The 15,177-nt window shown below is 31.7% G+C and overlaps 2 protein-coding genes across 4 annotated transcripts in view; one reads left to right on the forward strand and one right to left on the reverse strand.

Moving 5' to 3' along the window:
• The window catches only part of LOC111058141 (actin-histidine N-methyltransferase), a 108,174-nt gene extending 105,360 nt beyond the window's left edge, over positions 1 to 2,814 (reverse strand). Inside the window, exons 1-3 of the mRNA XM_039438270.1 lie at positions 2,429 to 2,814; positions 1,456 to 1,557; positions 524 to 745 (exon numbers count right to left, since the gene is read on the reverse strand). Of these exons, the coding sequence (XP_039294204.1) occupies positions 524 to 745; positions 1,456 to 1,557; positions 2,429 to 2,591 (487 nt within the window). The 5' untranslated portion in view covers positions 2,592 to 2,814. The remainder of the gene's footprint in view (positions 1 to 523; positions 746 to 1,455; positions 1,558 to 2,428) is intronic.
• Positions 2,815 to 3,049: 235 nt separating this feature from the next.
• LOC111058140 lies at positions 3,050 to 13,715 on the forward strand. Of its 3 annotated transcripts, XM_039438275.1 has the most exons (6): positions 3,060 to 3,155; positions 3,988 to 4,179; positions 6,107 to 6,209; positions 9,053 to 9,150; positions 10,123 to 10,205; positions 11,815 to 13,715. In XM_039438275.1, the coding sequence occupies exons 4-6, from the start codon at positions 9,120 to 9,122 to the stop codon at positions 12,463 to 12,465; spliced, it is 765 nt and encodes a 254-aa protein (XP_039294209.1). In that variant the 5' UTR covers positions 3,060 to 3,155; positions 3,988 to 4,179; positions 6,107 to 6,209; positions 9,053 to 9,119; the 3' UTR covers positions 12,466 to 13,715. The 3 variants fall into 3 exon arrangements, with proteins under 3 accessions (XP_039294208.1, XP_039294209.1, XP_039294207.1); XM_039438274.1 differs by lacking the exon at positions 6,107 to 6,209 and having other exon boundaries at positions 3,050 to 3,155; XM_039438273.1 differs by lacking the exon at positions 6,107 to 6,209 and having other exon boundaries at positions 11,818 to 13,715.
• Positions 13,716 to 15,177: the final 1,462 nt, after the last annotated feature.

Raw genomic sequence — 15,177 nt, forward strand, 5'->3', positions numbered from 1 at the left:
ACGAAAGTACCTATAGTTTGTATAAAATAATAATTTAGATTATTTTCGAGAAACTTTCTCGCTTTCACCACCCACTTATCTTTTAAAACAAAGAAGTTTCTAAAATTTCATGTTTCCTGCTTGAAATGCCTCGACATTGAAGAGCATAATCATTAATTAGAAAATAAATATGGATCCAGAACATGGAAAATGATCCAGACACCAATAGAAATAAGACATTTTGATAAACAATCCTCACTCATTACGACATCCCATAATTCTGAGGAAAGTGATATTCGAAAGAGAAACATATTTTCACGAGGTTTCCAATTTAATCGAAAAATAAAATTACCTTTTAATTCATCAACCCTGAAACTTTTTCAGCATTATTGAGATGTCGGGGATTATATTCTAAATCAAATTCTGAGGTTAAATAAGAAATTTGCCATTTTACACGATTTGGCAACCCTTTATTTTTTTCGGATGGAAGGCCAAGTCTAAACTTATTTCATGAAGACTATAGAAAAATTTACAAGCTACTCACACAATAAAGACGTTTGGACCGACTCAACGGTCATCATAACATTTCTAGGGATTGCGATCATCATGTCTCCAGTCTTGATCTGGTTATCAGCCCGAAGTCCCAGGCCATAACCCTCGAAGTCTGCGATAGACACATTGTTGATCTCGGCTCCATTCTTTTCCAACCAACTCATGAACCGATTTTTTGTCCCTTCATCTCTTTCAGGAAATGGAGTATTTATTTCTATAAAAAAGGGGAGTAACATAATGATAGAACACTGTTTCATAAATCGAGCATCTATCATTAACATAATATTGGAGGAAAATTAGGTCAATTTTATACTGGCAACTTGATATCAATGTTGAATGAATAGTATTAATCGAAATAACTTATTCAATAAAAGGAATTATCTTTGGTTGCAAAGTCATTATAGATCAGTTTTAAACTTAACAAAACTGAACAGATGTTGATTTAAGTTTTTAATGTTCTCAACATTTATCTAAAATCTAAAGTATAAAAAAGAAAATATTAATTATTAATATGTTTATAAAAGTTATATTTTTTAATGTTTCAACAGAAAATTGAAAATGAAGTTACAACCAAAATTAGATTTTCAACAAATACAGTAAGTGACAGTAAACAATTCTTTGAAGTGGAAATTTAAAAAATCGAAGAACCCTTTTTTAACTTGAAGTGAAATAAATTTTAAAAAAGGGGTCTTTTGATTTTTTTTAAATTTTCACTTATACGAGTCGCCCTTACCAATAAAGAAAATCTCTTTTATGCTACGTCCATTTATTCTTCAAGGAAATTTTACATTTTTTATACGTGCAGTCTTCATTTTATCTAGAATCTGATCAAAAGATGTTCAAGTTAGCCTAATATCTATTATAGCATAATAGTAAAATCTACTAAACAAGATTTTCTAATCAAATCGAATTTGAAAAACTCACCACTCTCAATACTGATAATTTTGCTCAAGATTTTATCAATTGCTGAGTGCACTTCCCATTCTTTAGCAAGATTTGTTGTTGATGACTGTATTGAACTAGTCACTGTAACAAAAAAATGCAATTAGAAAAGAGTAATAAACAAGAGTTTTATAACTATTGTATTTTAAAACTTGAAAAATTTACAGCTTCTTCGCATAAACCAAGCACAGACAGACGTTCTACGAATGGACCTCACATTTACCAAATTACGTACTTGATTGTAATACAAAATTGAGTTGTGTTAACAAGAAGGGATGGTAAAATTATGAGTACCAGATGATTAAAATTGCAAAAATTTCAAGAGTTCAGGAAGAATATATTTTTAAAACATATATATATCGTATGGTTATGTCAGCAAATCATACAAACAAAAATATAGTGTACTATTTACTCACGTCAATAAAAATACAATTAAGAACAAATAAATAGATAAATAAAAATAAAATGGCTTTTTTTCATTCTGTAGCCTATACGTTTCTGAAGCTTACCGTATGTTCTAAAAATAAATATTTTTTAAAAATATTTCTATGCTTCAAAAACGTATACAGAATGAAAAACTGATACCTAATTGACAATAAATTTTAATTTTAATATTGTGTTCTAAATTTTATATGCGTTTAAAAAAACTTCAGTTTCAATCTTTGTTTTCCTTAATCATTTACTGTTTGCCAAGAAAAATAACCTCAAATAGCCTAGTCATACATTTCTTTAAAGAAAATAAAATGTTTATTTAAAGCACAAATAATTTTTTACTAAGAGAGGCAGCATTCAGACGTTTGCTAAGCATTACCAATATTGTGTCAATGTAAGAAATCGTCCCAATCAGGTATACCTTATACGGTAAACAAAGTTTGAAACGGTGACACAGTTTTGATAGGCTTATGACATAACCTCACCGGCAACAAAACAATAATCTATTTAAGCATAACTTTACCTTCAAGCAGTTTTTCAATCAACTGATTAACTTCATTTCGTTTCTGAGGTGACAATTTTGGAGTTCGTTGGCTTTTTTGTTTAATTTGACTGGTATTGTTTGTTCCTTCTTTGGTCTGTTGCAATCCATCTGACCTGTTATTTTTACGATTTTTCTTACCCATGATTGAGTATCTGAGCCGCAATAGAAGGAAAAAATAAGTTGAATTTACACTGTATATTTATAAACAAAAATCACTGGGATATAAACAACATATATTATTCACGACAATACATAATTATCACACATTAAGCTTAGCTTCTATTCCAAAATCCAAAGTAGACAAATTCTGGCGTCTGCTGAAATGAATGATCAAAACAAAACGGCTCTGCACACTCTGCCACTCTGCAGTCTGCAAGTTTTGTAATCAGCTGGTTCATTCAAAGCAGCTGATTGTCAGAATGGGTAAAATATTAAATATGATTAATATTTAAATATAGAAAATGGAATAATGGAAAAGAAATAAAAAATTCAAATGTCCAAATTTTTCTTATAAAATATTCATAATTTAATATTTGAATATCGATATTTTCTTCTTTTGTGGGAATTTTTTTCTTTGTTTTGCACTTGTTTTGTGTGTGTGCGCATGCTTGCTAGTTGTGACACTTGTGACTGGTTGTGATTTTTCGCTCTCTTCTTTCCTTTGGAATTTCTTGTGATTACAAAATAAGTTTAACTCCAAGAAAAGGTAAATTAAATCATTATAAATATCATAAATTAAATCTAAATAATAGCAATTAAGTAGGCTAATATTATACAATGCATTCAAATAGAGATCTTATTTATGTTGCAATAATATAAACACATGTTAATATTAGTATTTATAATTTATTCATCCAACAACACAAAGATGAAATATTTTTTAATTACTATTTATATTATTAAAAACCATTGTAATTTTTTGGTAGGTATTGATTCTGGTAGGTCAATTATTTTTTTATTGATTCAAAGTGTCAAATAACAAAGATTCAATAATTTATTCTTTTATGATACAAAATTATTACATATTTAAAATAATTTGGGGGAGAACCAACAGGCACAGCCAAAACTGTTCTCCCCCGAATTTTGATTCATTAAAATAATCCAGAAAATAGGTTATTTTTTCTTCACATTGTAAAATTGTGTCCAATTTTCTCATCAAACAATTGAAACAATAAATTTTGAACTAAAAAAAAATTAAGATTCAAATTAATAACAAAATTCCTTTTATACTAGGCCTACTTAATGTAGCACTCAAAACTCAAACTATTAAAATAGATCTAATTCCAATTAATTAATAAGATAATTTGGAATCAATAAATTATTTTCATTTTTTATTTATAATTCTATTTTTTATATTAACTTATAACTATTATAAAATTTAACTCTCGTAGATTTTTTCAAAAATTTATTATTTAATAATTCTAAAATGAATCCGATGAAAGTATATTATGTAAAGCATTATCAGGTGATGCAAATCTGAAATCACTATTTTAAACTGAAATCGTTTGAGTCAATTTTCAAAATTTATATTGTTTCAGGATGACTGATCAAAATACTGATAAACTCATCACAGAAGCTGATTTTTTTATAAGGCAGTCGCAAATCATTTCCAAAAGATTAAAATCAGTTGAGATGCTTTTAAGAAGCCTTGCGGACGATCCACAGACTGATGCTGAAATTATAAATCAACGATCAAATAAGTTTGATATGTTGAATATTTCTACATTTTGGTTAGTATCATCCTATCACAACTCATTTTATAAGTTGATAATTTTTTTATTATAATTTATTGTTATTAAATAAGTAAATTATTATTTCCCTTATTTAATTCTATGAAACTTGAATTAACATATTGAATTCTATGAATCTTGATTCCACATATTTATTTACTCTATACCGTGGTCCATTTATCTATAACGGTACGGTACAAATTGTGCTGGATTCCTATATATTATCTGTGACAGTAAAAGTAAAAGTGACCTCGGTACAGAAAAATATTTTTTTATTCCCATAAGTTTATGGGACCATTCATACTCGCAATCGGTTGTGCTAAGTGGAAACAAATCATTCAAAACTAATAAAAATTATACTTTCTTTGTGTGCTAATCACTATCACTGATACAGTATTGTTTATTGTTTTTGAAGGGACGGATTCAAGGATCCAAAGGTTCAAAGAACCCCACACGTCAACCAAAGCTTATTGTGTTCCCAAGTAATATGTTAGTTAGGCAAACCAATACATATGTCCTTTACAAGAACCAGGGATTTTTTCCTATACTAACATTTTATCACCTGGTTGCAATCCTTGTCGCAATCCAGTGTGATATGCTTGGCAGTCTCTTCAGACTGATTAGTCATCGAGACCTACTTGAGTTCCACTCCTGGCCATTTTGTAGGTTCTTCCGCTGAGAGATGGGACGCCAAACTGCCTCTAGGGCGCCCAGCGCCCGGCCACCTTCGACTCAGCCTCTTGACCCACATTTGTGCCTGGAGTTTCACCCATATCTGGTCTCTTGGGTTTTTCTTTTTGTCCCTCCGAAACTCTGCAGGGTCAAAAGCCTCACCTCTCCCAAGAAGTTTTACCTGAATGGCCGCCCTTCTTTGAGCAGTGGTGAGTTTTGGCCTCTCCAACCACAAACCTACGTGAATTCCACTCCTGGCTTTTTTGTAGGTCCTTCCGCTGAGAGAGGGGACGCCAAACAGTACAGTATGTGGGAATCTAACTTACCCAGTGACACTGAAAGTGATCGGTACAGTAGAAATATTAATTCCATGTAAGTTTGAATGGGATTATATTCATAGCCTACTCGTCGCTAGGCTGTGCTGAGTGGGAACAGTCCAATCAGAACATATGTGAATTATATTTTTACTGTACCTGAAACGTTCACTAATAATAATTATAATAATAATAAAATATATTAATATTGATACACTGATATTGATATGAGGAAATCCAGCGTAATAAATTATTAGGTTTTAGCGTTTTCACAGAAAAGTTTTATTTGTCCATAAATTTGTTTGTAATTCTATCTGTATAGTGTACGGTATGTTGTCGTATATTGTAATTTGTTTAGCCTTTACTTCGTATTGTATAGCCTATGTCAGATTTTGTGATGTTCTGTATGATATTATAGAACATTCTATTCTAAAGAATGATGAAAAGAACCAAATTTCCGGACTAGACTATAGCTTACTTGTTATTAAAAGCTGTATAACCGTAAGTTTCAAGGTATCATAGTTAAGTTTATTATCAATATTGAGGTCCGATAGGTATATAAGTTGAATGTCATCTAGGATTCTTGAAGAATTCTTGAAGATTTCTATTTTATATGTAGGCCAAGTTCACGTAAACCTTATTTCATTCTTCTAGATTCAATTGCATAATTTGTCAATCATACGGAGATCTAATAATTGCAAAATATTTTACATTATTATCAAGTAAAATTGATATTTCACTGTCATTTTTATCTTGTCTTTATCCTTTTTTCCTTCATTGCTCCTTTTCTTTAATACGATTATTTTCCGGTTCCCTTCCTTTGTGATCCCTCAAAATTTTCGCTGAATCGTTCCTGCACCCTTCTTATTTGAAGATGAGATCATGGAAATTTATCAAATCTGATATAATGATCGCTAATATAGTACCTATTGACATAATAGGATTAGAGGACAACAAGAATAGCTGAAAATGCTGTATTATAATATTCTACCCGTGGACAATATGGAGTGGAGACCAATCCATTGCAGTGCGACTCAATCTACCGTAAGTCAGTAACAAGGGATTTGATGGCTAGCATCCAACTTGTCTTGATGTATTTGCACGAGAAAATAGTTGCCCGAAAAATGTATTTGTCAGTCGCAAAGAAAAAGATGAGTTGAATTTATTATGTTTTCGATATAACACACGATATGATATATATGAGCTTCTTTGGGAATCACCCTCAGGAAAAACAGAAAATTCATCCTGGGATCATACATTGATCAGCAAATGAATTCATTTAATAATTGATTCGTGGTCAATATAATATCAGTTTTGATTGTAATGCACGTTATATACTACACTTCAATTCTCTTTGAATCTGTAGTAAACCAGAGATCAGCATAATATTAATCAAGGATTGATATTCGTCTGCAAGCACTGCCTGATTATAGGTTTGATAATCCACCGGTGGGCATCGATTCTTATTCTTAATAATATTGCTTGCCATTATCCACGCACATTCCAAAAGATTTTGTATAGGTATCATCATAGAGAAACAAAGCAATGGTTTAGGGCGTTTATGTCGCAACTTTTACTGTTATCTCAAGTCGATTACTATCGATTATTGTAGATTTTTACTGTTTTGGCCGCGTGAGATTGTATCAACGGCACAATATGAGAGACTACCAGCGTAACACAGCTTTTTGGGAAAGAAATACGTGGACTATCGGCTTGAGATAACAGTAAAAGTTGCGACATGAACGCCCGATACCATGGGATATCTACTTGAGCTATTGTTTCTCTATGGTATCATCCACAATAAAAATATTTAAAAATAATTTTTTCACATCACTAAGTATTAGTACCCTTTATTTTTTTAAGTATCCCTATTAAAATTAATAATATATGAGTAGGCCTCTACTATGCTTAGGTGTTGTTACACAACATATGTATGTCTCCAGTTTAGCTTTAGTTTATCAGAGACAATTCTCCAATTCTTAACTGGAGATCATACTCTCAACTAACAATATATCAGACAAACTTCTAGCACACGCTTTGTTGTAGTAACATTGCATGTATCTCCGGTTAAACTAACGTCGATCGTTTCTTAATCTTCGATCTTTGTTAATTAATTTGGTAATATATTATGATCGACGTTTATGCACGGTTACTGGAATCGCTATAGTGAGGTCTACGTTATAATGGCAGTATTTGATTAGAAATGTTGTTGCTATCCTTGCCTGTCATTCGACAAAGCAGATAGTGCTATCCCATTCTAGCTCTGCAACTTTGTCAGTTAGTGTTTTTACAATGTAGAAATATAATTGAATAACAAGGTATTTTATCTCTTATCATGAGATTTTATTATTCAATCATTGAAGAATAAAATCGCATGAAGAGATAAAATTGATATTCAATCATTGAAGAATGAAATTTCTTGAAGATTAAAATATAAAGATAATAACAACATGAAGATAATAATATATCTCATGTATTACATAAGATATATCTGATTGCTGTCAGCTATCTTTTATAGAAGGCAGTGACAAGGCAGAGAATCGACAACGCTGTTCTCCTATCTTTCTCCACTGTCATTACAATGTGGATCTCATTATATGAAGTTGATTGTAATGATCGTATATTGAGTGTAATGGATGAAATATTGGTGTTGGAGCTTCTTTAATTTGAGTTTTGCTCATCTGTCAACTCAGTCAAGTAACGTTCACTCTGTAATCTTGTTGGACGGGTGACCGCATCTTGGCTATCAACATTGGATTTTTTCATTTGTGATATTAAAATCACTTTCCTATATGGTTTGAAACTCACGTGAAACATTAGGTCCATTGATTGTTGGATAAATTTAAAATTGGAAAACAAGTATTCCTCACATAAAACTATTATTTGGGTGCATGGGTAACATGCTCAAACATTTCAAATGCATGTGTATTTTGCACTTTAATTAGCAAGTAATGTAGCTGGTTTCTGGTGTTGGTATCACCTATTACTGTGTATTATTACATTTATAGATTATTCAAACAATATTATTATTTCACTTCAGATATTGTTGTTGGTGAGATGTTGTGATATCTATCTATAATGGAAACAATGGGTTGTTGTCAAAAATATCCCTTATTTATTGAAAATAACAAACATGTTTTGACACCATTGGTGTCATCATCATTGTGAACTGAAAAATTAAAAACTTTGAAATTGTATGTTGGGATACACAATACACAATAGGGTTGTAGAAAAAGATTGTGAAAAACTTTTTTTTTTGACACCATTGGTGTTGAAACTTGTTTGTTATTTTCAATAAATTAGTGATATTTTTGACAAAATCCCAGTATTTTAATTATTATTTCATTCCAGGAAGTTTGTTTATTTCAAGCAATATAATCTTTTCCTCAAATATTGAACTATTGTATCTCTGATTAGCTTATGATTATGATTTATTTCATTCCCACCTGCCGACAATATCTTCTCCAGCTAGTACCTACCTATAATAATAAATGAATAAATTTAGTTTTCTGTTCAAACAAGATAATCACAATGTTAGGATATACCTAAGGAAAAGTAGTGTACAGTAATCAATTCGATTTTTTCAAGCTTACCGGTTTTTTGTAAAACTATATTCTGTGTACCTACTATTTTACAAATTATTTTGAATTTGCTGATGTCATCGATCTGAACTTGTTTTGATCATTCACTGAATTTTAATTTCAAGCACTCAATTTCCCATCATGCATGGCATTTTGTTAACCTGGCAATAGTTGCATTCTATTCCAATCTATTTTATGTTGGATAGGTTGGTGTACATTATTAAAATGATTATAAGTAATTGGATTAAACAACTAATTGATCGTAATTCTAGTAGTCTTAATAAAAAAAATTCTGTATCTTCACAGGGAGCCTTGCAGTTCACCACAATGTGCAGTTAATAATTGTGAGGTGTGTTGCGAATCAGTCTTGAAAATGTTCATCGAAACTAATCTGTTGAATAAACGTAAGTATTGTCTTTTTCAAAATGAAAATTTGCTCTACATGAGTTTTCCTGCCATAATTTTCTGTCAACATGATTGAGTCATGATTATGCAGTATCAGTAGCTCTCAGATGTAGTCTAATAAGATGATCCCCAGTTTTTTGGTGCGGATGCGGGTGAAAGTTGAAACAAGCAAACTGCACATGCCTCACTGATTTATTCCTAGCTATAAAATTACGGCGTGCTAGGCTGTTGACTCAAATAGCTGGCAAAAACTAGAAAGAAGTCAGTACAGTTAGATCTTTCTTTATCTTTGTAAAAACTCAGCTGATTGATCAAATGCTATTGCTATGCATAGTAGCATCTTGATGCTGGAATAGTTGATCGGTTCAGGGATCAACTTGCGAGACCATGACTGAACTCAATCCAGCCACGTGAGATCAATCTAAAGACAGGCAAATCATGCATTCTTTTTGGAGCACATCACATTTAAAATTTACAGTTATTAAAAGAAAAATGTCAGTGCTGGATGAAGTATTATTCAATGTGGCAGGGAATAGCTCTCTCTCTCAAATTTCAAATATCCTTTCAAAAAGATTTAAACCTGAAGTAGCTTATTTCCTTTAATTATTGAATTATTTTGAAAGTTGAATAAGTAAAAATCAATTGCCTTTGCGAAAGAATGTACCGGACTATTTTTTGTCTTCCTTCAAAAGAGTATCCAAATCCGTTTTACGAGCGAGCGTCAATGTTTCACTCGCAGGAGTCATGGAGGGTTTAATAACAGTTGAATAATGTCTAATTCTGGTGTTTATGGATCTTAGCATTTTTTTATTATAGATGTTAAACATAATCACTATTGTTAATTATCATTATATTTACTCTAGTTTAGTAATTTCTGATAAACATGTTTTATGGTACTTTTTACAACAACATTTTTTCGTTTTGAGTTGGGTCTTTTCGATTAAATAAAATTCAATTTTATTATTTTACAGAGAGTAACGTGGTGGAAAGTTATACTGCTGTATGGAGAATTATCAGCAATATCATTTGTGGCATGAGACAGAAGGAACACATGGTAATTATTCTAATTAATTTTCTTCCACCTACTGTCTGAAGTACCTTACTTTACTCCCTGAAACATAATACTAAAGTGTCACTTTTTCGCTCTCGGTAGTAAAAAACAGAAAAACTCCCTAGGGAGTAAAAGTGACTCCATTTGAATAACATGGGAAGCATCTCTATTTTAAAAACTTACATTATAATAGGTTAGAAGGTCTAAGCTCAGATGAGAAAGCATAAAGAGGTGTCTGTCATTGAGTCAACTGAATTCAATACCTCAACCAGATTTGATCAACATATGAAATATATGTTTGTATGTTAAAATTATTACAAACTTCATATCACTATACTGAAAAAATGTATGAATATTTTTTTATATTCCATGCTATTCAAAATACCAGCCAACGAATATTCCTTATTAACTAATCAAATTTGAAACGGGAACTTCATCATAGCTGTAGTTGTGGCGGCCATTGTTGTTACAACTTTTGCCGACAGATAGCGCTGTCGGTGGAGAACTGGGACAAGGTCTATAAATACAGGTCATGACACTCGTGTTCTTTATGGAGCGGCCATTTTATGGGGTCTTTATAGCGGTACATTTGAAAATTCAATCTAATTCAATTTGCTCAAACAAGATTATGCATTTTAAAAACAATACGGTATTCTAGTTCAGATAATATGTGAATTCAGGTTTAAATTTTTTAATAATAAAAGCATCAATTATTAATTTATTTATTTTTAAAAATTATTCTTATTCTTTTATCTCAAGGATTATGATTCATAAGGCATTGGGACAAGACAGAAATATGCGAGGCCAACTTCAAAAAGGGTTTTAGGTTCCTGATCAATTAAATCTAAAAATCAACAATTCAGTTCCTAGTTGGAATCTAAATATTATTATTCTGACAGAACAGTTTATTTTACAATTCAAAGCTAAGCAATATCCCTTGAACAATATTACAAAATAACACATCATGTTGTTTAATCTATAATGATAACACCTGATAGATTTGAAAATTGGTGAACTAGGACCCCATAAAATGGCTATTTTGCAATGCATCACGGGATTGTGTCATGACCTGTATTAAGGGTAGCGAAGAATGTAGCTGTTTGTTATGAATGGTATAGACAGAGTGCGACAGCAAAACTTACTTTTTTAAGTAAATAAAACTCTTTGTATGAATCAGGAAGTTTGTATTTATTTCTTGTAATCTAGACACATATATAAAGTTTTTTTTTCAATTGGTTTTGAATAACAAATGAGGTGGATGACGTCTCCCATTCTCCATACACACTGACTAAACCGATTTCTGGCGTTTGTCATGACTTCTGCCAACATTGCAGCGTTATGTTAGCAATTTTCTCCCTGATATTGGTCTTCAAATATTGTAGGGTCCTTGGAAGGTTCACATGAACAAGGGATTTCAAAAACCCCTATAGAAAAATATCAGAATGTTCAAATTGGGAGATCGAGCTGGCCTTATTTGTGGCACTATTTTCAACACACTCAGCTACCTTCTCTGATACCCTCTACCTTCGCCGCTCCATCATGATTCAATCCTTACTTGTGTATTCTATCGTAGGCTATATATTATTCTAATAATTGTTGTCTTTCTTGTAAGTTGGCCCTTCAGAGAGCCCGTGTTGCGGCCGCCAAACAGAGAGAAGAAGCTGACTTTCCAGAAGATCTGAAAGATCTGTACAACGACTGGAACAATCGACCAGAGAAGAAAGCCGGCGTTCACCTGCCCGTAGTCAGCGATAACCTTGTCCAAACGATGGTAGCCGACTTGAACAGCGATGACTATTTGCAAACGAAGCTAGCCGACTTGGAAATTGAAAACAACACTGCCCTACCCCAGACAACGACTGTCAAACGGCTGTTGGCCATGCAGCAGAAAGACAGGGCGTTGATTTTCAATCGGCCGATAAGGGTGGTCAAACCACAACAAGTGAAGCTCACCCCGCAGGGCCTGATGAGTGCCTTGACAGGCAATCAACTCAGGGTTTTGCCCGTCAGGTTGACGCCGCAAAGGAGTATCCTGCAGAATAGGACAAACCAACCAACCACTGTACCCGGGTACTCTCTGTTGGGTCGTCCCCGGGTGGGGAGACCCCCACTGATGACGTCACAAGCCGCTGCTAACCGTGTAATCACGTTCCGTCGTGCATTACCGCCCAGGCAAGTACAACAGACCCAGCCCAATGTCACATTTATTCAGCCCATGCCGAAAACTAGGGAGAACGATGAGAATGATTGTAGCAAACAGTAAAGGTTTTTCATGTATTTTGTTTAGTATGAATCTTCTAAGCATTTGTTTTGAAACTATTCGTTTTGAAGAGAGTAGCAAAACTCAGTTTAATTGTAGACCAAAAATATGGGAATCTTGTTGGTGTAAGGAAGTAGCAAACAGTGAAGGTTTTTCATGAATTTTGTTTAGTATGAATCTTCTAAGCATTTGTTTTTGAGAAAAGTAACACATGTAACACGGTATTAATTGATAGTGGTCTCTAATGTGGTATATATTGGTGGTGTGAGCAAGTTCAAAATGAAAGTAGAAAATAATGAAGATTTCTCATGAATTTTGTGTAGTATCATTCTTGTGAGCAATATTTTAGTGAACTATTTTTGTTTTAAGAAATCTATCACCTAGATTTCTTACTATAGTGTTATATTTTCAATAAAAATTTCATCTCTGTAAACTCTACTGCTCTTTCTATAGATTGAATTTGTGGTAGTTTGAAGAATTTGTTCTTCAATGTATCTTGCTCTGAATGTTAAAACTTCAAAGTTTTTATATATATAAGTCCCACAATAAATCAAGCTTTTACAATTCAAATCTCATTCAAGCTTAAAATGATTCATCTCAAGGTCCAATCTTAGTAAATTCAGAAGAAACACGACACCGTAGTGCTATCTTTCAGACAATTTTGTTACTTCAATGCCCATTTTTTGTAAAATCTGTTAATCAGTTTTTATTGGAAGATATTGAAAGAATACCTTTCAAATTACTTTGAGAAGAAACTTAAAAACAATTTCTATATAGAGTCCTATTTATTACTAAACAGTATTATAACCAAATATTATATTATTTCTAGAGCTTTAAGATAGTATTTGTACAATTACCTTCTAGTATTCTGTAAATATCAGTAGTCTTTTTGTAGTATTGAATTAATATTGTAAACATTTCGGTAGGTTTGCTTAGCCTGGATGATTCTAAAAAAACAACTAAACAAATATCTTAAAAACAACTTATGGTAATTGAACCATACTTAATGATTGTGTAGTTGTTTTGTTTGAGATTTCGTAGATTTTAACTTTTCCTTTTTTTCATCTGTAAATTACCTTCTAGTATTCTGTAGATACCGGTAGTCTTTGTGTAGTATTGAATCAATATTGTAAACATTTCTGTTGGTTTGCTTAGCCTGAATGATTCTCAATGTGTAGTTGCTTTGTTTCATTATGTTTTGGATTTCGTAGATTTTAACTTTTCCTTTTCTCATTAATCAATAAATAGTTCTCTCTTTCAAAAATCGATGGTGTTACCTAATTGTTTTATTTCATGTAGTCATATTCTCCACATCTCCATTAATTTATCATTCATTAATATTAACCTTTTTATATGTATGTATAATTAGGTACCCAGTCAATTTGATTTTCATTGATCCACCTATTGCATGCTTTTTGTTATGTAGTAATATTTTTCACATCTCCATTAATTTATCATTCATGAATATAAAACTTTTTTATGCATGTGCCGTATAAAATTGGTCAATTTGATTTTAATTTATCCACCTATTGCATGCTTTTTGTCATGTAGTAATATTTTTCACAGCTCCATTAATATATCATTCATGAATATAGGCTTTTTTATGCCTGTACCGTATAAAATTAGTCAATTTGATTTTCATTTATCCACATATTGCATGCTTTTTGTTAACTCAAGAGCAGAATTCAATATACTTCGAGTACTATCACTACTAACCCGGTGGATGGATCTACTTAAATTACGGTATTAATTTATTATAAGTAGATGAGTTATGATAATAGATATATCATGGTACTTTTTAAATTCAGGGTTTTTGAATTCAGGACTACTTTCTTATATTTATAAAATATAATTATAGTACCCTTTAAGGCTGTGCAAAAGCTAAAAATAAACTTTCTACTCGTGATATTTTTCAAAGTTTTTCGATTTGTATATTATCAAGCTATCAAAATGAAAAAGTTTTCTAAGGAAATTTTTCTCTGATCATTACGTTTTGAGATTGAGCGCCTAAAGATTAAATTTTTGGGACAGAACATTTCAAATTCGGTAAGAGATAAATCCATGAGATTTATAGGATAAATTCTTCATGGTATTGTTGATCTAGTAAAACATAAATTTTCTGAAAATATCAATTTTTAAGATAGTTATTCAATTTACTAAAAATAACCAGAAATAACCTTTAGTTGAGTTATTTTTGGTAAATTGAATAACTTTTTCAAAAATTGATATTTTCAGAAAATTTTTGTTTTACTAGATCAACAATACCATGAAGAATCCATCCTCTAAATCTCATTGATTTATATCTTACCGAATTTGAAATGTTCTGTCCCAAAAATTCAAACTTCAGGCGCTCATATCTCAAAAAGTAATGATCGGAAAAAATGTTTTCCTGAGAAAACTTTTTCATTTTGATAGCTTGATGATATACAAATCGAAAAACTTGGAAAAATATCACGAGTAGATAGTTTATTTTAAGCCTTTGCACAGCCTTAAAATTAATACAACAAGAAAACAAATTGTAACATGGTACTTTTTTAAACACGTGAAGGACTTGATAATTTTTTTTTGTGATACCGTATCAAGTTTATACTGTCAGCATTCCTTATAAGGCTAGTTTCACATTCATTCGGTTCGTTTCGTTTTCGGCAAATTCCGATAAGTGTGAAACGGTAATTCGGTTTGAATTCGGTACCGAATAGAAACCGCATAGAACCG

This window comes from Nilaparvata lugens, chromosome 11 (genome assembly GCF_014356525.2).
Source record: "Nilaparvata lugens isolate BPH chromosome 11, ASM1435652v1, whole genome shotgun sequence".
Taxonomy (NCBI): domain Eukaryota; kingdom Metazoa; phylum Arthropoda; class Insecta; order Hemiptera; family Delphacidae; genus Nilaparvata; species Nilaparvata lugens.